Source organism: Tympanuchus pallidicinctus, unplaced genomic scaffold, assembly GCF_026119805.1.
Source record: "Tympanuchus pallidicinctus isolate F22 unplaced genomic scaffold, pur_lepc_1.0 scaffold16, whole genome shotgun sequence".
In the NCBI taxonomy this organism is placed as follows: domain Eukaryota; kingdom Metazoa; phylum Chordata; class Aves; order Galliformes; family Phasianidae; genus Tympanuchus; species Tympanuchus pallidicinctus.
Genome location: NW_026294679.1, coordinates 19,908,547 through 19,931,602, shown reverse-complemented (window position 1 = coordinate 19,931,602; position 23,056 = coordinate 19,908,547). Strand labels below are relative to the sequence as shown.

The following is a 23,056-nucleotide window of genomic DNA, read 5'->3' as shown; positions in this document are numbered from 1 at the left end:
ACATGGGATATCATTTTTCACATTCTTAAATGCTTGGCAGGATATTATGTTGCTACATGCAAGCCTTTTGCTTTAACATTTAAAAACATCACAAGTGTCACACGTATATATGATGCTGGGATACAGACTCTTACCTGTTGTAATGGAAATACTAATTGAGGTCTTGAAGCAGTGATTGAGCACCTGGTGGAAGGCAGGGCCAGCCCAGGGGAGCTCAGGTGCATGCAGTGTGCTTGAGTGACTGGAAGGCATGGAGCCAGGACGCATGCCTTACAGACCTCATGTTTTGGCAGTGGAGGCAAGGGAATCTTGCTGGAGATCCCTGCCTTCCAAGGGTAAGCAGATCTTTCTCCTTTGGTTCTGTGTCTACAGCTGCTGCATTTGGGCATATCCTCACTGTAGCCTAGGACTTTCCTACCCTGCAATCACTGCTGTGCTTTCCATCCCATTGTAGTGTTACACCCGTGAGTTTGTTGTAAATGCTGCTTGTAGCAGTGTCCCCAATGTGTCCGTTTCTCTTAACTACTTTCAAAGAAGCAAAACCACAGCAAAGTATTCTCCTTCAGATGTTGAAGTGATGCTAGAATTGAACTAGGTTCCCCTCAGAAGGGAAGCTCTTGTACATATTTTTCAGCCTTGGATGTTTGCCTAAACAACAGAACATATCTTCAACAAGGATTTACTTTGTGTTAATAATTGTGATATTTTGTCCAGAACTGGCAATGCAGTTGGCTTTCAGTATTGGGTTGTTCTCAGTACTTTATGAATTCTTTTCTGGCTGAACTTCTTTCTTGAGGGGGGGAGGAAATAGTGAAGTGTAAGTGAAGCTCTTGCTTGATACACCGTTTATATTAATGAAAATGTTACTTAAAAGTGCTTAATATCAATGCTAAATGTGTTTCTTTTCTAAAAATCCTGTTATTGAGGAAAGCAAAACTATCACTTTCCTTCTATCACCTATGATATTGTTGCAGTGGGTTGGTGAAGGGAGCGTACAATGCTCTTACACCTGTACTCACACCTTGTTAAAGATAGGGAATGCACTTTTGAAACCAGGTTTCTGATTGCCCACTGCCCTCCAGCAAGTGGCTGGGAACTCAATCACTGAGCATGCTAACTGTATTTCTTTAAGGTGAAACCAAAACAGCATAATTTGCTTTAGGAATTCAAACCAGATGTGCTGCAGTTACTTGGGAGCATCTAGTCTATGCACAACCCTGCAGCATATATTGTACAGATCTGTGTACAGTGATTGACATTAGAACTTCAAAGCATTGTCTTCCCTTTACGAAAGAGGAACAGCTATATAAGAATAATAGTTTTATTGATAGTCTTACATATATAATACAAATAATAAGTTAAACATAGTAAAAATTAAATAAAATGAGGTTCCAGCCCTCATACAAATAATTCCATCTATAAAAAAAAAAAAGTTTAAAAATAAAATCAAAAGTCGTGAGGGAAAAAAGTCATTTCCATATCATATCAGTTAGATGAATGGAAATGAAGTTCTGACTTTTGTTCTGACTTTCAACATCAGTAGCACTCAGTGCATGTTTGAATCCATTTGAATCAATTTGAATCCGTAGCTCTTCTCTGGGTTGCATAGGTAATGGAGAAAATTGGTACCATCAGACTTCTAAGGGAACCCAGGCTCCTTTGGATGGGACCTGGAAGTGCAGTCACATGAATGGTTTTCCCTCTTTAGCATAGTTCTTTGGTGGAATACCTCAAAAGCTTTTAATGCTAACACAGCTGCAGTTGCCATTGCTAAGATTTTAGTATTTTTTGGCATGAGTCCTGTATACCAAGTGTTGCTTCAGTCAGAGTGGACTTCAGTCCTTCTTCACATATTGATGATAATCAATGCTGATGCAGTTTCTTGCACATTCTGAGGCAAAGTCTGTTCACATTCCCAGTACTGGCCTTCATAGGTTAGGTTTCTATCATTCCACATTGTTTGGAGTGATGGGGAAAGATGTTAGAGAGATGCTGTATGCAAAATGCACCAGTTAAATAACTTTGAGCTTCACCAATACTTTCAGAACAAATGCCAGTTTGTAAATTAAGTGGACAGTTAACTTGATATCTACAGTATTGTGCATGGGAATACTCATTTAAATGTTAAATATTTTATATTCCCATTGAGTGGTTTTCAATAACTAAGAGTAGTGAGATAGTATCAACTTCTGCATCAGAAACACTGTAGTGGCAAACTACATGATCAGTTAAAAGCAAGAACTCTGATATTCAGGGCTTTGGTGTCCTGGCATCACCACGGTCTCGTTGTTATTCAAGTCCAGAAGTACACAAATGGTCACTTTGGTTCAGGGTAAGAGTGACTTTTGGTAACCACTGCATTCATATTAGAGTCAATCCAGTTAAGGTAGCGAGTAACTCTGGTGTAAACACCGGGCTTGTTTTTCTTTGCACAGCCATCTCCCCAGCTGACAATCCCATAAAGTGTCATCCTGCCATTGTGCTCACAGACCATGGGGCCGCCAGAATCTCCCTGACAATGGAAAAAGAACACATTAGGATGTTTTCTGTAGATGCAACTTTGATAACAGGGAGCCTGTGATTACTGTTTTTCTGAATTGAAGCAAACAGTACATACATACAAGCTAAAGCTATGGTCTTTGAGAATACTGCATAAACAAAAGAGAATGCTCAGCATCTGTTGCAACTACAGCACAGTCCATAAAGTCAAGAGTTCTCTATCCCCCCTAGCTTGCCCAGGTTGGACAGTTACTTTGGAGACAACACCCAATGCTCAAACTCACAGCTGTTAGGCTAGTTGTACGAGGTCAAAGCAAATATGCCCTATTCTGCATCATATAATTAATTGTTTCCCTACCCACAAGATACTTGTATGCTTAAGGGTAACTACTGGTGGTTGTTTTTTTCAGTGGCATATTGGCCAGACTGCCCAGTGAGGGTGCAGGGAAGCAAATCCATTTTTGAGGAATTTGCATGAGGTCTCAGTGACTTCCTGTTATCCATCTCTTAACTCTCTGCTGAGATGCAGTTAAGATTAAGCAAGTGTAGCTGAGGCTGGCATAGCTATTGTAATCCTCTAATGTGTTTATCTCCCAGCCACTGCCAGAACAAATTGTAACATCTCCAGGAGCAGCAGGATTGCAGTGATTGCTGATCCTTGAAAAGCAGACCTGGAGAGGTTAACACCAAACTCTTCATCCTTCCCTGTCTTCAGCCACTCTAAGAGTCAACTCTAGTAGCTACAGCAAATTCCCTTTACTCAAAAACTCTCTTGAGTAGCAGAATTACAAGATGCTGCTATGCTGCAGTTGATTCATTCAATATACTTGTTAAAATCATTTAGAGGAACAACATTAAAAAAAAAAAAAGTTTTACCTTGCATGCATCTGTTTCCCATGTTGGGTCTCCAGCACAGACCATGTTGTCAGTAACTCTGATGCTGTCATAGTATTTATTTTTGCAAGTGTCCTGTGATATTAAGTTTACAGTGGCTGACATTAGTCTTTGAGCATAGTAAATATCATCTAGGAAAAAAAAAAAGGAAAAATGTCATTTTGGGGAGTTGAATATGAGGCACATAGAGTAGTAGTCTGTGGGTCTTTTGAAGATCATGGTATGAAAAAAGCCAACCAGTTTCCACAGAGTTCAAGTAACAGTTTGGAAAGAAGTCATTCACTTACAAGAATTCTGTTTTCCATAGCCAGCTATTTCACACCGGGTATTGTCAGACAGCTTAAGGTTCTTCTCTGGCAAGCAGACTGTTCTGACATAGTTGGATTCTACTGCACACTGTCCAGAAGCTGTTCTTATTCTTATCAAAGCTAACAACAACAACAACAAAAAAAGATTACTTAATTTGTGAAGCAAGTTCCCTTCAAGTTCTCTGATAATTGGAGTATACAGTACAGTTAATGGGAATATTTACATTTTGTTCTCATAATATTTAGTTTTTCTCATTGCTTTTGGAATTATGAGAATCATTATTTGGTGACAATTAATTTTGCAGCATTGAGTAACAGAATTCAGGTCATAGGCAAAAGTTCAGTGTCAAGAGTAAGGGTAGCAAGTCTGTTCTGTGTAAGTTACAGAAACCTAACTGAATTCATTAGTTTAGGGAAAGGTTTGTAAAAGGGGGAGAGACTTTGAGAAGTATGATTTATTTCAGGAAAACCTTTAGCTCATGTGCTAGCTAATACGGCGTTCCCTTTCTACATAATGTAACCTACTGTGCGTGCACTGTCTCAGTCTATGGTGTTTTGCATCTGTGATGTGCCACAAGCTAGCCATGATCTCGCTCACCACAGACCTAGTTCTCAGAACTACCTGTCTTCTGCTCCCTTTATCTTTGCTCTAGTTCTACTTCTTTTACTTGATGTACCCCATAACTACACAGTTTTCAGCTATCCTCGGTGTTTTAAAGGTTCATATTAAGATGATGCTTACCAATATCATTATCGTTGCCTCCCGTGTAGTCTGTAAAGTCAGGATGAGAGATTATTTCGTCCACCATGAATATCTGTTCATGTTCATCGGTAGCATTCAGTACGGACTTTCCAAGGATGACTGTGTAGTCTGACTTGTTTGGTTGCTTTTTTGTCCTGTTGAAGTACAAAGATTCATGAAGGCTACTATTTTTGAGAGTGAGGTTACCAACTTAAAATCAAATTCCCTGTTTGGTTTCTTGTTCACTTAAATGCAGACAAGAAAAAGCAACAAGAATGTTGATAGACTATGCTACAGGAAGGTTTGCTGATTCATCACTTGTAGTGAACAAGCTAGACGTTGGGGCACTGTGAGAGGCACACCTAGCTACTGCTACTCATGTCTGTCATCAGCAATAAGACTCCCTGCCAGAATGCAAGGTGGATCAGCTATCTATAGGAAAAAAATGTACTGAATGTACATCAAGACAATTTTTAGGTTTCAGAAACAGATAAGTTGAAGTGAAATCCTGGCTAAAGTTGTTTCAGCTGCATAATCCATCCAGCTGTTTGTATTTTGCTAGGCACGGACTTCCAAAGGCCTAAGGTTCATGGCTGCTCCTCTTCTTCTGCTTAAGAGAGACTGTCATAACTATGGTAGATCTGAAGGTTTGCTCATTCAGCAATGAGGGGAAAATAAGGAAATCTGTTGAAAGAAGTTGCAGGTAGGAAGGATGCAGAAATTCAGAACTTCACACTTACGGATCATAGAAACAGTGTGCTGCTGTAAGCACCCAGCAAGGGTCGATGAGGCTGCCACCGCACTGGAAGCGGTCAGTGCCCTTTATGGTTTGGAAGATGCCAGCTATCCAAGGTTGAGTCTCAACCTCAGCCTGGCTTCCACCAACAATCTTGAAGTACTTGCTGAAGCTTCTTTGGCCACATGTATGCCCTATGAAAGAAAGTTTTGTTCAGATGTTCACGTGATTGGCAAGCATCAACTTTGTGCTAGAAATCCATTGTTTTGAAACCAGTGTTACTTACCACACTTCTCCACGGTGCTGCAGGGTGTTTCTTGAATGAAGTATCCTCTCCTGGTGTAGCACCAAGGCCTGCTCCTTCCATTTGGGTTTCTGGAAGATAAAGGAAGTGTTCTTTTTATAAACCCAGTTCTTAAAAAAATAATAAAAATAAAATGATAATATGTTAGAATTCTAACTGTCCTGGAAAAGCCAAAAGTGTTTTCTTGTAAGAAACATTGGAGAAGGCAATTAATTGTTTGAACACAGGACTGGCAGCTTGTTTTGTCACAGCTGAAACTTCCCTTTAGGGTTATTGATGTGATATGGTGGCTCTGCAAAATTTTCAGCAGCTTTATTAAGCAGTAAGAAGTCTAAGCACTTCAGAGAGTCTCATTCCAAATATTTTAAATTCAAACTGATCCCTGAAATACTCTGTTATTCCTTTAAACATATATCATCCCTCAAAGCTCTTCTGGGAATGTCATCATGGGAAGAATAATGCATCATCTTACCTGCAGTAGTTATGCTTGCCCAGTCCAAGCTGCAGAGCGTTCTTCAAATCAGCATGGTAATCACCCCTCCTGATGACTGAAGGAAGGTCCCAATACAGACAGCCTGGGTCTGCTGCCATTCCTCTGTAGCTCTCCCCATTCCCACTGTAGCATATGCTGTCAGTGTCTGAGAAAACAAACATTTGTAAGCAGCATGTTCTGTTTATAATTGTTCTGAGACAGAAGTAATCTGTATGGGTCATTTTAGTGATAAAGTGTGCATTTCACAAGAAAAAAGATGATACAAAATCTGGATTGATTATATATTCTTACTTTATGCATGAAATAATTTATGCTTTATTCCAAGTTGCTTTTTTTTTTTTTTTTTTTTTTTAAGCAATTTCAATGTACTTCACAATGGATACTAACAAGTTCATTTTACAAGCTACAACGTTATTGAGGGATGGAAGAACACTTCTGAGGAGGGAGGGACAAGAAAATTAGAGATCCCAATTTTGCTCCATTATTTGGCTATTTCTCCTCACCTTCATTATTATTTAAAAAAAAACAAAAACAAACAACAAAAAAAAACTGCTGAAGGATATTAAGTTGTGTTTATAGGTAGCACTTTCACTTGAGAATCCTTATTCATGATTTTCTTACTTTTCCAATTCATTTAGTTAGTATTAAAGAGGGTGGATACCCTACCTATTTCACAGTGAAGTCCACCATATCCTTCTGGGCACAGGCAGCGCTTCATTTGGCTGAAGAACTGATAGGTAATGCAAGTTCCACCATTCAGACAGTGGCATTCTGCAAATGAAAGATACCAGTAGTAAGAGGCAAAACACTTGAGTGGTTGAGTGAAATGCAGTTGCAAACTAAGTTTCAGCTGCATATAATTGAAAGCCTTCTCTCTTAGATAAAGATGTAATTGCAGGCTAACAAGCTCTTTTTAGGTTCAAGTAGAACAGAGGTACTTACCTCTATGTTGGGGTCTGTGTTTATGTGATAACTTGTAGTACTGCCTCATGTAAACCTAAGCAGACAAAAAGGAAAGAAATTATTGAAGGACGCAGTTCCTTTGACATGTTTCTATTACGCAGTACAGGACTGTGCTGTTTTCTACTGCATGCCTTCTCTAACAATTTAAAGTTCTTGTGTGTAGTTGCTAGCTGAATTTGCTCTACTGAGTCTACATATGATCATATATGATCTGTGTATGATTGAAGTGGAACTCTGAACAAAGCAGATGAACACATCACACTAGAAAACCCTCTGAAGAACTCTACCAATCTGCTCCCACTGCACCTGGTCAACATTGCAGTTATTTCTTCTGTGAGGATCTGGCCAGTTCCCAGAGGTGAAAAGATAAATTCTCCCTCCACGCCTCTCAGGTACTGAGCAGTGCAGCAAAGGTGGAATGTGCTCCAGCTGCCTGTCACTGGTGACCTTGGTGCTTCATGCTTGTGCATGATAGTCAAAATATTCAAAATCAGGTCTGTGTCTCCTTTTTCAGCTTTGTATTCAAGCAGGTCAAGGACAAATTTATTTGAAGGCCCAATTTTCTCCTATATAAAACACCACTGAGTTCTTGGTACTTTGTGTCCAGGTCCAAGCTGTTTCATAAAAAGATAAATGTTGGATTTCTTGGTAACTGTATGATGTCCTCACTATTTTAACCCTAGAAGACATCTCAATGTGGAACAGAATCAGAGGAAAAAACAGTGTTCAAATATGAATTTTCTGGAGATATATGTGCAGCAGATGTAAATGCAAAGGCAGCAGAAAGAGCAGTTCAAGTCAGAAATCCAGCACTGTGTCCAAAGCAGAAGTATAATTAAAAAAAAAAAAAAAAAAAAAAAAGGAAGTGGATCCAAGTAAAAACCCCCTCACTTATTTCAAAACTTACAGAGTCTAATCCTGTGACAAGCGTGCCGAGAGTTATTGTGAAGAGGATGAGTAACTTCATGTTGATAGTTAAGTTCTCACTTTGTTCCTCACCTTAGTTTTCTTTCGATTCTGAAAATAAAAGAGGAATTCAGTGACATGTTGTATCTTGCAGCATCAGCTTTCTTGTGGCTGTTGTCTTACCTGGTTTGAGTAACAATACAGTGGGCAGAAGAATTGAGAACTGACTTAACTGTGGAATGTCTGCATATTATTTCCATAAATTAGCTTAGATTTGCTATGATTAGATTAGCTATGATTTTATCATTTGAAGCTTTTTTGTGCATTTAGAGACACAGATTTTTGCAGAGTTCACATGAAGCAGAGATAGGGAAGCTGGAGAAATCCAGACTCTGGGTTGTGGACTACTCTGCAGTGTGGACTAGCAGTCAGAAAGCGGCAGATCTATTTAGCTGCAGTCCAGCTCTTTGTGCTCGTTTAACTGATTATTACTGCCTTGCAGCAAGACTTCTAAACAGTCTGAACATGCACACTGAAGCGTGGGAAGGAACACTCAGCTTTCAGTGCCTCCCGAGCTGCCGGCTGGCTCTTGCTGCTGCTGAGAGCTTGCGTAAGCCCAGGCACCTCAGGAGCGCTGCAAAGTCCTGAAAGTCTGGTCCTGCGGTTGCTGCATGTATGGTATTAGAGAGGCTTAAACCTCTTCTGTCCTGATTTTGTGTGTGCAGCTGCCTGCTGCAGCCAAGCACACAAAGGGATCAGCCCAAGAGTGAGTGTTACAAATCAGCCTGCAAAAGGATAGGGGGTTGCTTGAAAAACCAGCAAATATAAAATTTGCAGTACAAGTCATGGGAATGAATACTGGATTATTATTATTATTATTACTGAAAGAGAAAAGCACCTTCAGTTCTAAAATAAAAAAAAAAAAAAAAAGAGAAAAGTTAAAAGAAGCCATAGGACCTTGGTTTGTGTGACTCTAGTGAGCAATGCAGAGCAGGTGCTGAAGTGCTGCTCTGTGCTTTCAGAGGTTCTGACATCAGACCAATTTTGGATTGGTCTTACAAACTGAATGCCCACAGACAGTGGGACTGCATCTCCTAGGTTTAACGACAAAGAGATGTGGTGACTAGACTGTAAGACCATAATGTGGTGCTGGTCCAGCTACGCGAGAGGAACAGGGGGTTTTTATTTCAAGAAAACGCAGACATGGCCCAAAGCAAACTACTGATGCAGCACAGCCCTTGCTCAGAGGCAGGCTTCATAATGCAGGGAAGCAGCCTGTGCCCTGTGCTCAGACATGCTTCTCAGGTGCAGCTGGGACTGCAGCAGATGTGCGTTCTCTTGAGCGTTATTCAAATTAAAGCAGCAATTTTTAACTCCTCTGGCAGGTACGCGACTAATTTGCTATCCATTACCGTGATTAAATCCTCAGGCCCACCCCCCAGCATCCAGCAGCAGCACTGCCGATTTCTGTTCCGATCCCGCTGCCAGAGGGCGGCGCGCAGAGCAGAGCTCTCCCGTTACCGACGCGACACGCAATCTGTACTTCGGCGTCGCTGATTTCAAGAGCGATCGCTAAAGCCTGCCGCAACGCTGTCCGCGGACGCAGCACTTACCGACCGGAGCGGCTGAGCCAGGCACGGTGCAGCTGCAGCAGCGGTGCGGAACGGGCGCTATAAAGGCCCGGCCGGGGCGGTTCCTCAGCCGCCGCCCGCCCGCCCCGAGGCGTTCCGCAGCGCCGCCCCCGGGCAGGGCCGCCCCCCGGGGCTGCGGGCGCCTCGCCGTTGCCTCTGCGGGGCCGGCGGTGTGACTCGGGGAATTGGGGGCCGCTGCTGGTTTCGGGGCGGGGGAGCGCGAGCAGCCTGAAGGGGGCGCGGGGCTCCTCCTCGCCTCCGTGGGGCGGCCGGCGATGCGCGATTAAGCGTGGTGAAACAAAAGAGAAACGTGAGAGGCAGCCATGAAAAGAACGGCTTGTGTTGAAGCGTGCTTAGAGGCGCGAACAAGCGTGGCGTACTTAAATTTCAGATTTGTGGCGCCGTCCGTGAAGAATGAAGCCCAAATGCTTTCGTGGTTACGAGGATTAACTCCGCTCAGGTGTGGGTGAGGGCAGAACACACCTGTGCGGAAGCCTGGGGGGTTCCTCCGGCCCATCTCCGTTGCTCGGTGGGGGCGAGCTGCAGCGCCAATAGCCTGAGGCCCTGCGCTTCCCTAAGAGGTGCTGTGCCTTTGCCGTGTAGTTTCTGCTTTCCAAAGAGGTATTTAAAATGCGGCCATGTCACGAATGGGGATGGCGACATCCTGTCTCGTACTTCAGGCCCTGGAAAACAGTCTCCTCTACTCCCAGTGAAGTGTGATTTCCCACACTGGGCTGTGACACTGCAGCAGTGCAGTGAATAACAAAACCCACGCGTGGCATTTGCAGGCATAGTGGTAGTGTTCAGCCTCAGGTACTGGGGTGACTAAGCTGAGGCAGGTCTCCTGCGGCCGGGTAGCTGATGAAAGGCAGTTTCTTCAGGTGCTGCTTCAGAGCAGGGGATGACATGAATTTCGTTTGGGAGGAATGCTTTTCATAATTGGGCTATCCGGAGCTTAAGGAGACCAGCCTTCTGTGTTTGACATCTAACTTCATTGGTAAGAAAATGGCTGAGTTTTCTTCTTCCTTCTGCATCTTCTCTTATTGTTGAGTCTTTGTTGTAGAGCCACCCTTACTGAGGAATTGTATATTTATCTGCTCTATTCCTTTTTGTTGTGTTTCAGCTCCTCAGGCTAATGTTGGAACAGACTTCTCCACAGAGAGTGTGTTGAATTCATGTTCTCTGGATAACAGAAATTGAGTCTAGAGAAACGGATCAAGATGGAAGTCCAGAAATGGGCATAGGTAAGGAAGAAATCTTCCTGCATTTCAGGAGACTGAATTTTCCTATCTCTCTGTGACGTCTGAATATTAAAAGCGAATGGATCCTGTAAGAAATAGGGGGGATAACATTAAGGTAGGATCCCTACTGCTCTTTCTTCAATCTAGAGGACTGTCTGTGATGTAAACTTATTCTAGGGATTAAATTCGGTGAAAAATAATCCAGATTTTAAAAGCAATCTGGAACTTTTATGCTTTGAATGAATTTTAACACACTATTTTTACAAAGTAAGTAAAGAATGGGTCATAGTTTGATTGAGCAGAGGGAGAGGGGAAGGAAGAAGCTTCCAGGAAGAGAAGGGGCTCCTCCGGGTCTGGACAGCTCCTCTCCTTCCTCCTCCACCCCTTCCAGGGAAGAGGTGCCAGGCCTTGGCAGTTTCCTCAAACCTTCTGGAAAAAGAGTCAATGCTCGAGCATCAGGATTTCCTCTTTCACTCTTGTTCCCTGAGGAGTATTTCAGAAGTGAGTAACGACCCTCTCCCTGAGCTCCTGACCAAGCAATGTACATGTCACCTGTTCCTCTTCATTCATTCTTGTTTCAGAGGCTGACAAGCCAAAAAAGTTTGTGTTTTCACTCTGGCACAAGGTTTGACAAAAGCCAGAATTCCCTTTTTCTACTGTTTGGCACCTAGGTTTTACTGAAATTCTGTGTTACTTTATCCTTAATGACAAGTGGCCTGGTCTGTGGTGTCACTTTGTTTCAGTCACGAGGATAAGATACTGATCGCAAATGGTCTGCCAGGTTGGTATTACGTCTTTGGTGTTGATTCCTTTGCCTTGAATATTTGCACCTAAGGAGGTGAATAAATGATAACTAAGCCATTGTGAAGTAAAAATACTGTTCAGGAGAGTGAGATCCAAGAAAGCTGTAGGTGAGTTTGCTTTGGTAGTGGAGGCAACCTCAGAGCAAATAAGACCACATGATCTCCATAAGAACTGAATGTTGTTAGGGAAGCAGAAATGGCTGAGATAATTTGCAGTGCTTGACTTCACGGAGCTAACTGGTTGATGGCTGCTACAATAAGATCTGAGGTGAGGCTGCAACTGAAATAAACTCTTGGGCTTGTAAACGTCCTGCCTTCTGGCAGAGGCCTTGGAAAAGCTGTAGTTTGGCAGTTCTGGCAACACCTCATGTCAAGATCTTATAGCTAGACCTGCCTGCACAGATGTGAAATACTCCTGCCCAATGAGTAGGACAGGTGAAAAAGGACTAGTTCTGCTACATAGAGATTTTTTGATAGCTTCAGGGGCAGGATTTTTTCATTATTGCACCTCTCAAGAGGTTGGAAGAACCCTGTTGAAAGTCTTTTACTTGCTTTGCCAGCAACTTCTACCTTCTACTGTTAAATTCTTTCTCCTTTATCATGTCTATGGTTTCAACACTTCTATTATGCGAATTTAGGAGAGGTCTGGGCAAGACGGTAGGGGAAGGAATCAAGAGAAAACAAAGGTGCTACAAAGTGTGGCAGGATTGATCTTGCAGAGGGCAATTTACCCTCCTGCATAGGAATGTAGCATCTGATTAAAAAAAAAATACTGTTCACAAAATTTGAAGTTGTTCTCTCATTTCCGTGCTTAGAACTGCTAATAACGTATTTTTTTCTTTTGTCTGTACATGGATTACAGCACTTAGTAAAGAAAATATATATGAATGGTGATTACTAGCTGCTCATTTGGTTCAAGTGTAAACCCCTTGGGATCGTATAATACCTCTTTCAAATAGAGTTCAAATGCAGTGGATCCAACCCTGAAGAGCTAGTATGATTAGGAGCACAGTCAGACAATTCTTGCTTTCCTGCAATCCAGTTACTGATAAAAATCTTGCTGATTCTTTTAATTTATAGTTGAAATAACTTGAATGTTTCAGATTAGTCTGCCAGCCTGACCTAGCAAATATTGAAAAGATAACATTTCATTCCAACTAGATGAGGACACTGACCCTTCTAATGAAAAACAGATTTTCTTATCTTATGGTGGTGAGCTGAAAGAGATTATGAGGTTTGTGCTGCTTTGTGGCTGTCACTGGGCTAGAGGTGTTATTAGTTCCAGTATTCTTTTTCATAGCTGGTGATAAAATATTAAAACTAGGGCAAAATACCATCCACCATGCACTTTCTGGTAGTCCATCAGCAAACTACACAAGGACAGAATTCGTAGAGTTGAAATAATCTTACCACTCATTGTGGTACTCTGATGCTCCACATTGATACTCTTAGACATAGACTCTCTTTGACCTCATTGGAATTTTCATGTGTTTTAGAATTAGAGCCAATACTTGGACATCTGCCCTAATTCCAAACACTTGGCACTGGGAGCAGGAACGTTCTCTGAGCTTCTGCTAAAGGTAATGGGACTCAGTGCAGGGGAAGCAGTCCCCCGTTCAAGGTGCTTTGAGAATCGGGACTCTGTGACCTTCTGTCACCTTCAGTCTGTTACTTGTGAGGAGTACGTTCTGGTTTGTATCACATATAAGTAACAGTCCTTTGTCTAGTGATTTTCTGTCCTGACAACACAGCTTCTAAGTTTTCACACGAGCAGTTATATGTGCCTGAACCTCTGTCACCTCACAAAAAAGATCAGAAGTAAACTTCACATTCAGTATTCATGTCTAAGTACACATAAGCCAATACAGCACCTAAATCCTCTGGACGTAATTTGTCTTGTCTGTAATGGTCATGGGTTGAAAGTAGGTCACCTGCCTCCTGCTATGTGTATGGGGATATGAAGAACACAGCTATCTTGACATCTGCTCTGTGTATTAGAATGGTGCTTCAGAGTTAAACAGTATTGGGTTACAGTAAATGTTTGGATTATGGCAGAAAGAATTGCAAAGCAGTGGTGAAATGTTTTATGAGCTTTAAGGGATATTTTCTCACATCAAGCTGTTTTCAATATTCTAGCTTCGGCTTCCAAACACTGGGCACTTTTCCAACAGAATATTTTATTGGCCAAGTTCATTTTTACAGCCATTTTACTGCTAACTCTTGAGATAATAATAGATTTGATTGAATAAGCCAATAGATTTCAGATGTTACACTATCAGTATAATGTAAAGAAATAATAGTATTTTTTTAAAAAAAGATGAAATACAAAAAACAAGAATGAGTTCTTTCTTTAATCTTATTGTCTTAAATTAGAGTTTGTATGAGACCCAGGAATTTCCAGATTAGCTGATTTTAAAGTGGAATGTGATTCATAAAAATTCTTGTACTTTAATGACTCTTCATTACTTGTCAGTTGTTTGTGGTTGGAAGCAAATGGTGATCTCATTTCCTTTAGGTATAATTCAGCTACTCAGGTTTCTTTGTTTATTTAAAATTTTGTTCCTTTTCCTTGCTGCCTACTGTGTTTCTTTTATCTTTGTTATCTGTGTGGGTAGAAGTAGCAGTGCTTATCAGCCGAAGGGCACCGGGCTCTGCGGATGCTTGTATTCCAGCTTGCTCTGCTTGCAGCAGGAGTAGCCGGCCTTATCTCCACACTGAGCCAGTGTAATCAAAACTTAGAAAGTTACTTCAGTCACAAGCACCAGCCGCTGTTAGCTCAGCTATTTTGTTACACTAGGAGAGAATGCGGTTGAGGCTTTAAAGCAATAAAGCCTTTCTCAAGCATAGTTTCGTTGGATACTGCAGCTGCACTTTCCGAAGGGTCTGACTGTGCTACAATTTGACTGCTAAGTAACAAACAGAGATGGAGCACCTGTGAAATCCCCTGTCATTGAATCCTCTCTCACGTGGGAGGAATAGAAAGCAACTGTTTGATGAATAGCCTTTGCTGTAGCAGTGTTCTGCCGTTTCAGTGAGCTGTGCCATACTGGTTTTTGTTTCTTTTTTTTTCTTTTTCTTTTTTTTTTTTTTGAACAGGAGTGCTCCTGTCTGATGATTTCTTCACCAGCTTGAAGTGCACCTGTTTTTAAACTAGGTTTAGTGTAGACTGCATCTCACTCAGCAGTAGTAAACATCCATAGATAGCAGAAATTGCCGAACTCTGAGGTTTATTAAGATTGCTAAGTTGAGGTAGCTGATATCTAAAGAAAAAATTTGTCTGAACTGCTGACGTTTGATCCAGATTATAATAGCTTAAGATTGTTTGCATTTGAGTCCAGGCCAGCCTTTAGTTGCAAATTAGCTGGAAGCTGTGGAGAAGACCCAGAAGGGAAACTTTTGAGTCTGAACCTAGAAGGCGGAAAGCAAATGCAGAGTATTTTAGGGATTAAACTGTGCTTTCTGTGGTCATTTTAAGTTCAGAAAAAGGATATACTTATTTAAAGGAACACTACTTCTGCCTCCCATATACTGATTTAAAATGACACATAAAAATCTAACACTGGAAATTACAGAAACAGCTGGCTTGGACTATTATTTATGGCGTGCGTCAATCAGTCAGATTCATATTCCAGAGAAAAACCAACACGCTGAGAGCGAGCTGGTTGGCAGGATTCTGGAGAAAGCTTGCTAAAAACTGGCAAGAAAGCAAATTTTGTGTAACACAGCCCAGGTGAGAAACCTGGTGCTGCTCATTTCAGCAAGCTAGTCTGAGAAACTCATCTGGGATTATACTCCTTCCTTTTCTGTCTTAGGCATTCCTGCTAATGAAGGAAATTAAATACCTACTATAGACATGTTCCTATCTGCTGGGAAGGAAGCCGTGATGTTACAAGCTGTTCTGTCAAGCAGCACTAAAGCCTTAACAGGTGACACAGACAAGAGACAACTGTTCCTGTTATCAGTAGGTATAACACTGCCTACCATTATCAGTTTGGCCTCCTGGGGGGGGGGGGAGGGGAAGTGCATATTAGATAGGTCCCACTCTTCTTCGGTAGATTCCAAGGGTGCAGGATCAGCTGCTGCAAGACCTGAATGCTCAGAGCTTGGCAGTGGGGCTAGGTGTATCTGCTCCTGCTCACTTAAGATGGAAAGCACAGGCAGCCATGGCAGATAATTGTACTACAATATTTAAAGCAGGATGACTTTGATTGTAAATGTCCAGGTACCATAATGGCAGATTACAGCACAAATTCCTAAAGCATTTGGTATTAAGCCCCATGTTATAGAGTACTATTAATGACATCAGTAGTGGATTGTTCTGTGAAACACAACAAAAGCACTGAAGGAAAAAGGACGGTCTTAGAAGTTCAGAGCTGAAGAAAAAAGGGACACCAAATGCAGGAAGATGGCAGCGCAGAGCCCACAGGGCAGCACTGCCCGGTGTTTCAGGCAGGGTCTCAATATACTTGCCAATGAGTAGCTGTTGAATAACACAGAGGTAAGAGTTTTAAGGAGAAAATTACTTTGTGGGTGCTGCTGAAAAGCAGCATTGCAGCATTCTCCCTGCATAAGCTCCGAAAGGCACTGTGCTGAGAAGAAAAGGAGAACCATTGACCCAAGTGCTCTAATAATAACCTAGGTCTTGGGCATTCTAATTATAATTGCCTATCTCTTCTCCCCCTCCCACTCCTTCAGATGTTTTGGCTGCGGTCTTCCATTTTCTTTCAAATAAGCTTCCTGTGACTTATTTCTAGTATAGCCACTCTGCAGCTTTTGCTAATCTCTATTTGCTGATTGTTTTGGATTTATAGAATTAAAATAAATACATTTTTAAAGAAACTGTTGCTTGCTATCATGCAGAAACTTTAGCACCTATCTTGCATAGGTCAGTATCAGTTTACATCAATGGACAAGGAAGACAAAATAAGAGAGATTGCAGGGCTTCCTGTTTGTGATAAACACACCAAAGAAAGCTTTTCAAAACCACAGTTGTTTGCAGAATAGGCATTTTCCTTATTTTTCATAGTGTTCTAGGGACAATTCTGGAGTACTGGGATTTATCATCACTACTGTCAAGGGTGTTTCTCAGTAGGGGAAATGCCTGCTTTGTCTCCTTTCCCCGTGACCTTTCCATGGCAATACTGACCACTCAGGCCAATCTTTGATTTTGGTTAGAACTGCTGAAGATGTCAGCACTTAATTTATTCTTCAGTGTACGTATTTTTGGAGCAAAATATCTCAACTTGACATTTAATGGTCAATTTGAGTTGATAATCAACTGCAGTGGAGTGCAACTTCCCTTATGCACCAAGCTGTGTCAGGAGTATGCTCCCTTGTCTTTTCAGACCAAGCAGTGAGTGAGGTGGAAATTTAAAGGGATGATGGAGAAGGCAAGGTTTGAAAGCAAGTTTATTAAGGGTTTCTGGAAGGCAGACAAGTGGTGCTGCTTTTGGTGACAGAGAAGGAAGGTAGAGGACAGTGGTGTAAGGAGCAGGCTATATGGAGCTTGGTTATAAATTAATTGGATTTGATCTTGTGAAAGGTTTAAAAAAAAAAGATACCAGAAAAAAGTACAGATTGATTCTGAGAGAGTAAAGAGGGAGATACACAGTAGAGATGTGGTGTTGCCCGGATGGAAACTCAAACTAAATCACCGTTTCTAAGTGAGATACAAAATGGGGAGGAAAAGGAAGAAACTGCCATTTCAAGGCAAGTTGCATCAAGTTGGAAGGACACAAAGAATCAGTGGCAAAGAGAAATGTGGAGCATGTTTGGTGGTGTGTAAAGTGAGTTCTCAAGCCCAGAAGAATGAGGATAGGGTGCTGGCTCTGAACTGTTCTAGTGAGGGGAGTTTCCATTCCTTGCACAGGCCAGAGAAAGATTGGATAAATCCTAAACTGGAGTTGGAGCTAAGCTCTGCTCTTAAGTCTGTGTTGAATTCAGGAGTGATCTGTGTATGAGGTCACTGCAACTACTGCTAAAGAGAACAAACTGCAAGAAATAAGTAGGTTTTCCCTCTCCACACCTGGTGATGAACATTTGTCTGTAGTCCAGTAGGAAAGCTTGTGCCAGCCTATGAAAATCCCCCTGAGATAAATGGAAATTTATAATATACTGAGTGTAACTTAATTCCTTAAATGGAACTACTTGCATGAATAAGCATTACTCAGTGGTAGTGAGGAATGTCAGGACAGATCCTAGGTTAAAATACTATGCTGCACTGACTATTACTTAAAAGACAACCAGCTTAGGGAGATCCTTGCCTTCTGTTCATTTCAACTGAATAAGTGCGGGTGGTAAAACACCAGCTAAATCAGAAACCTAGATTCTCTTCTAAAACACGTGCCTATAACTAAGTTACTCTGTAATGTATTCACACCATTGAAACAGAGATCAGCAGCTGGCTTGGCACTTACAAGTCTGTTTTCTTTTGTACATGTACACAAAATTATATTTAAAAGGCCACTATAGAGGATATGTTCCTATGGAATGGATCTTGCTGGAAAGCTGCCGGGTTATTCATTGTCTCTTGGGCCTCACAGATCTTTATGTTTCTCTCTGCAAGACCTTTTAACAGGAAAAGGCAGAGAATGACTCCTGCCCTAGGCTACTCACTTTACTGGAAAGCTATTAACTGATTTCTTAGGCCTAAAAGAGCCTGGAATGCCAATCTTTTCTATCAGGGTTATCTCAGAAAGTGGGTGTTGCTACTGCTGCCTCTTTTGTCAAACTCCTGCTCTTAGAAGATATTTTAAATCTGAATTTGATACCTTTTGAAATTAAGCTCTTAAGTTACAATTTTTAAGCTAAATTCCAGTTAATGCAATGTAGGTTACTATGTCACTTGCTTGCTTCAGATATTTTTGGGTGATTAATGCTCTACCTGTCTTTTGTTCTTCCCACTGTGTGATTCATATTAAAAAATGAATTTCTCTTGTCTTTTGCAGTCTGGCAGTTCCCCAATGCTGTTCAGTGCCAGGCAGAGGTGTTTGCTTTAGTTCTCTAACATGTCACTGCATTAACATGAGAATTCCTGAAATTGAGGTACAATGCAACACAGTGCTATATAGTTATGGTTTCACAGCTCTAGGCTCTAGACCAAATCATTTGGCATGCTGGGATCTCTGTTCTCCTGTGTTGCCTTTCACAGGCATGTTTGACATTTTTTCCCCAGCTGTGCTAAGCTCTAAGAGAGAGGAAATGTAAAAAGAGGAAAGACCACATCATTTAAGGAACATAAGGAAACCGCAGTTCTGGCATGTGACATTCAAATCTGTGTGAGCATACATGAAGAATTACATCTGAAACTGTGTGGTAACTTCAAACTAGATAAACAGACTAACTCGGCCTTAGGTATCCTCAAAAACCTGTAGAAAATATAAGGGTACTGCTACATGTCAGTGTAGTACAGATACTTCAAAAAGCAAAAGAAATCTTACAAGATGCTTTGGTTACAGCTAAGTGACGTGAACATTTTCCAGCAAGTTACTAAAAGTGAAAATAAGAATGGATGCCTGAATATCTGGTGCAACTTTGATGTTACGTGAGGATTTCTTCTGATGTTAGGTAGAACAATGCTATTAGAGCTACGATAGAATGGGAGCTACAATTTATCAGGAGCTACAATTTATCAGGAGCTCTGAGGCACCTTTGGTGTGACTGATGTTGCTCTGAACCCTGACAGGAGATTTACTTTGTGAAGCAATAGTAACATTGATTTTGAAATCATTTTAGGAAGAAAGGGAGTAGAAAAGATGTGTGGTTTGGAATCAACATCATATTTTCTTTTTTTCTTATTGACAGAACAAGAATATTGCTTGTAGACAGTGCTAAAGGCAGGTGTTTAACAATAGGAGTGTGTCCTTATCTCACCCTTCACCCCATAGCCTTGGGAGGAGAGGTTGGAGAAATATATGAAGGCATAGTAAATGTCTTATGTGGATTAGTATCACTTGCTCAGAAGAGTAATGGGGTCTTCTCTTATGCAATGACCCAAGGCAACAGGAAACTCCTGGATGATTATTCTTTTATAGTGTAATTGCTGGCTCACCTCTACTAAGATTTGTACTCTACAGCAAGGTGATCTTCTGTAGCACTGTGGTGGGTGGTTAAGATTCTTGCACAACAATATTGTGTATATGGGAAGTTTCATGATATCCTCACTAAAAGCAGAAGTCTGGGAGTGTACAGGAGAATTGTGAATCCTGTGGATCTACCTGGGCTGCATGTGTAAACTAAAAATTGCCAAAAGTGCGATCTAGATCCTGTTGCCTGACAAGGAGACAGCCTGCCTTGTCGGTCACCTGACAATTTCTGATTTGAATTTTGAAGCTTGCCAGTGATTCTTGTCTGCACTGTAAGTGGTCTTAATCTGCCATAACACCATGTTCCAGTTCCTTGTGCACTAATTTTAAGAAGGAACTTTGAATGTATTAGCAGCCAAAGGATAGGCTTATAGTGCCGTCCATACATTCTCATTTCGAACAATCTTCCTCAGAAACCTGGTCAATTGAGCCTATAGACTAATAAAGTCTTTAGTCACTCTTAGAATGAAAAGTGACTCGGTACTGCCAGTTAAAGCAGCTAATTCATGTGAAATATTAGCTTTTTGGAAGATGTGCAAGTGGTCAAACGTATTGTAAAAAATCTTTCAAATGAGAGCAGTTACATCTGGAGCAATGAGAAATAGAAATGGAAGCATCCATTACTTCTGTTTACAACATATGAATGCATGTTCCTAGTACTCAACAAATCTTTTTATAAACATAACTTGCCAGAACATTCGCTGATGAAAATTGTAGCAGGAGAGTCACGAGACAGTAGAAGAGTTCATAGACTTATCTGGGTTGCAGAAACAGCTCTGATTTTCCATTTACAGCTGGAATGGGGCAGCATGCGAGCATGACCTCTTGATAAACTCTCTGATTCTCACTAGGAATTAACCATAACTGCTTGCAGACAAGAGTTTGTCACTGAGAGGAAGAGACTGGTGTTTTTCTTCTGCATAAGACAAGTACATTCACAAGCATTATTGACAAGAGTCAATAACATTTATGAGCCGAGATGGTTGTGTGTGCGCATATGAAATTACTCATGTAATTTCTTAGACCAGTGCTGGATAAAATTCCCCCATTAGTACTTTGTTTTTAGAATGTGTAACATTGCAGTGATCTAAGAGTTGTTTGTTTAGTTTTTGTCTGTTTCTAAAAGCGTTGTACAGCTTAAGACATAGAGAAAATCCAACTCCTAAAGTTTTAACTAGCTTTACTTCCTGATATGGCAAAAATTAACCTAGTCAGTAAGTTGTTCATTCTGTTTTAAAGGGGTTCTTTACAATGCCACTGAAGGACACAGAGTTAGAGAAGTACGAAGATGAGCATGCTTTCTGTTTTTTCATTTGATAAAACTTGGTTTATCTTCGTAAGAAAAAATGAATATTTTATAACACACACAAAGCATTACTCCATTTGCATTATCTCATTCAAAGTCTTTGTGATGGAATAGTATATTTTAATTGAACAATTTTCCTTTATCTGGACAAACTGTGTATACTCTGCAGTTTTGTCAACTAAGTTGTCTTGGCTAACCAACCTAGCACTCCTTCAAAATACTTCAAGCAGAAACAGTGCAGCAGGAAGTGGTATTTGTGATTCAGTGAATAGCACCTTGCCCACTGAGTCAGAGTTGAGCCGATGTCCAAAAGTGTTGCTAGAGAGTTGAGTGTAAAATCCAAGCCTTGGCCACATGTAGCCATTGGGAAATTCATTGAACTATTGACGAGAACAGGGATATTAACCACAACATCCCTAATTCCAGACAGGGATAATTGCAACTTTTCCTCTCTTACTTCAATGGCAGGATTATTTTTTCCTTCCCTCTGAGCTCATATGGTTTCCCTGCATTTAGCTAGGCACCGTCCTCCAGGCATGTTAGAAGACATCACAATCTCAGTCAAAACAGGACGAGTGCCTCAGCAATTTCTGTGGGCACTGCTGGAAGTGTCAGGCTTTGCACCTGCAGCTTTGCAGCCCCACAACTTCTGTCTCTTGGATATTGATACTTGGCTTTAGAGAGAAGCCATCACCATAACCTGTCTGAACTTTTCAACTGGTTCAAATTAACAACAGACGGGATGTACTGAGGCATTTGTAGTACATTTCCTGTCAGGACTTGTAACCAGTAGATGTGCAGAGTGACTCAGAACAGCCTTCTCTAAACAAAGTTTTCATTTATGGAAGGACTTGAACAAACCTCTGCAAAGGTTACACTGAAGATGCTCTCCATGTATGATTTTATTGGCTTTGTGGCCATCTGTCCAGTACAGAATGTTCTCTATGCAGGAGGTCTTACTTCTTAGATTTCATCATTATATATAAGAAAAAACTTTCAACTTTACTATTCAAGGAGAACAAGTTCTCAGAACAGATGTCTTATCTCTTTCATCTAAACAATAGTTGATGCAGAGGTCTGTGGCAGCAAATTTTGGCACCTGGACTTATAAAATAATGCTAGAAGCTGCTGTGAAAGATCATAGCTCCAAATTCTGAATTGTCCAACAAGTGGTGCAGCTGCTGTGATTCCATGAGTAGTTGAAGTAGTGCTTAGAATTTTGAATCTTTCATGTTTAAATGTTTGCAGATATCCTTATATTTTTCTCCTGATTTTCTTTCTTTCTTTTCTTCCTTTTTTTTTTTTTTTTTTTTTTTTTATTATGAAGCATCTCACTGCATTTAACTTAAGAGAAATTTTGCTGAGACATTTGGTAAAGCTTGTTTCAGACTTGACATTGTTACAATCACAACTAGCTGCAGATAAACAATTTGAATTTTGTAGCAGGAAGATGCATCTTGGATCATTTAATTAACCTCTGTATTCTGAATGTAATGCCTAACCAAATTCTGGAGTTATGGAACATAGGTACTTCAGGTAGCCCAATTAGCAGGTGGATGGAGGTGGAGTTTGTCAACAGATGAGTTTCTGCATTGATGTTAAGTGAGGAGATCTTTACACGCTATGTGTATTATCTTAGCAAGACATAATTCATAGGGGAGATGCCATCTGTTGTAGAGAAAGGGACATGAAGCACAGAATTCAGTTCCCTGGGCACAGTAGCACTGACTGAACATCTGCTGGAACTGGGCTTGCAGGTTCAAACCCCTCTGTTGTTCAAGGAGTAAATCATTCCATCAGAATGAGGAATAGGATGTTACTCAATATGAGGAACAGTGGCAAGGTTTCACTATGAAATGTGATCCTTGTGATGTAGAAGTTCTCATGGTATCAAAGAATGTACTGATCACGTGCAGCACACCAGTTCATCCTGGTCTCTCATCTTCCCCTTCCTTTATCTTTCCTCCACCCTCCAAGACAAAGTTTTCCCCTGATCATGAAGGAAGTGAGGGAGCCTGGATGTTACCTCAGGAGAGAAAACTAGAGGAAGGGCTGGGTCACTTAGTCAAGCAAGAGGGAGGAGAAGGAAATGGTCATTGAAAAATAAGGTTCTAAATACAGGACCTTGGGCTAAAAATAGCTTGAA

The 23,056-nt window shown here is 41.1% G+C and overlaps 1 protein-coding gene and 1 long non-coding RNA gene across 4 annotated transcripts in view; one reads left to right on the top strand and one right to left on the bottom strand.

The window, feature by feature from the left end:
* The window catches only part of LOC128078222 (uncharacterized), a 104,353-nt gene that overhangs the window by 43,427 nt on the left and 37,870 nt on the right, over window positions 1-23,056 (top strand). For both annotated transcript variants that reach the window (XR_008205376.1, XR_008205377.1), the window contains exon 3: window positions 10,600-10,720. This is a non-coding gene — a long non-coding RNA (uncharacterized LOC128078222). The remainder of the gene's footprint in view (window positions 1-10,599; window positions 10,721-23,056) is intronic.
* PLAU (plasminogen activator, urokinase) overlaps window positions 1,308-23,056 on the bottom strand; it is a 128,514-nt gene continuing 106,765 nt past the window's right edge. Inside the window, exons 1-11 of one of the 2 annotated variants that reach the window (XM_052678242.1) lie at window positions 9,459-9,567; window positions 7,847-7,956; window positions 6,919-6,973; window positions 6,643-6,747; window positions 5,956-6,121; window positions 5,466-5,554; window positions 5,184-5,373; window positions 4,444-4,598; window positions 3,681-3,821; window positions 3,376-3,524; window positions 1,308-2,512 (exon numbers count right to left, since the gene is read on the bottom strand). In XM_052678242.1, coding sequence (XP_052534202.1) covers window positions 2,318-2,512; window positions 3,376-3,524; window positions 3,681-3,821; window positions 4,444-4,598; window positions 5,184-5,373; window positions 5,466-5,554; window positions 5,956-6,121; window positions 6,643-6,747; window positions 6,919-6,973; window positions 7,847-7,906 — 1,305 coding nt within the window. In that variant the 5' untranslated portion in view covers window positions 7,907-7,956; window positions 9,459-9,567 and the 3' untranslated portion in view covers window positions 1,308-2,317. Of the gene's footprint in view, window positions 2,513-3,375; window positions 3,525-3,680; window positions 3,822-4,443; window positions 4,599-5,183; window positions 5,374-5,465; window positions 5,555-5,955; window positions 6,122-6,642; window positions 6,748-6,918; window positions 6,974-7,846; window positions 7,957-9,458; window positions 9,568-23,056 lie in introns of those variants that run through there. The other variant, XM_052678243.1, reaches the window with a different exon arrangement.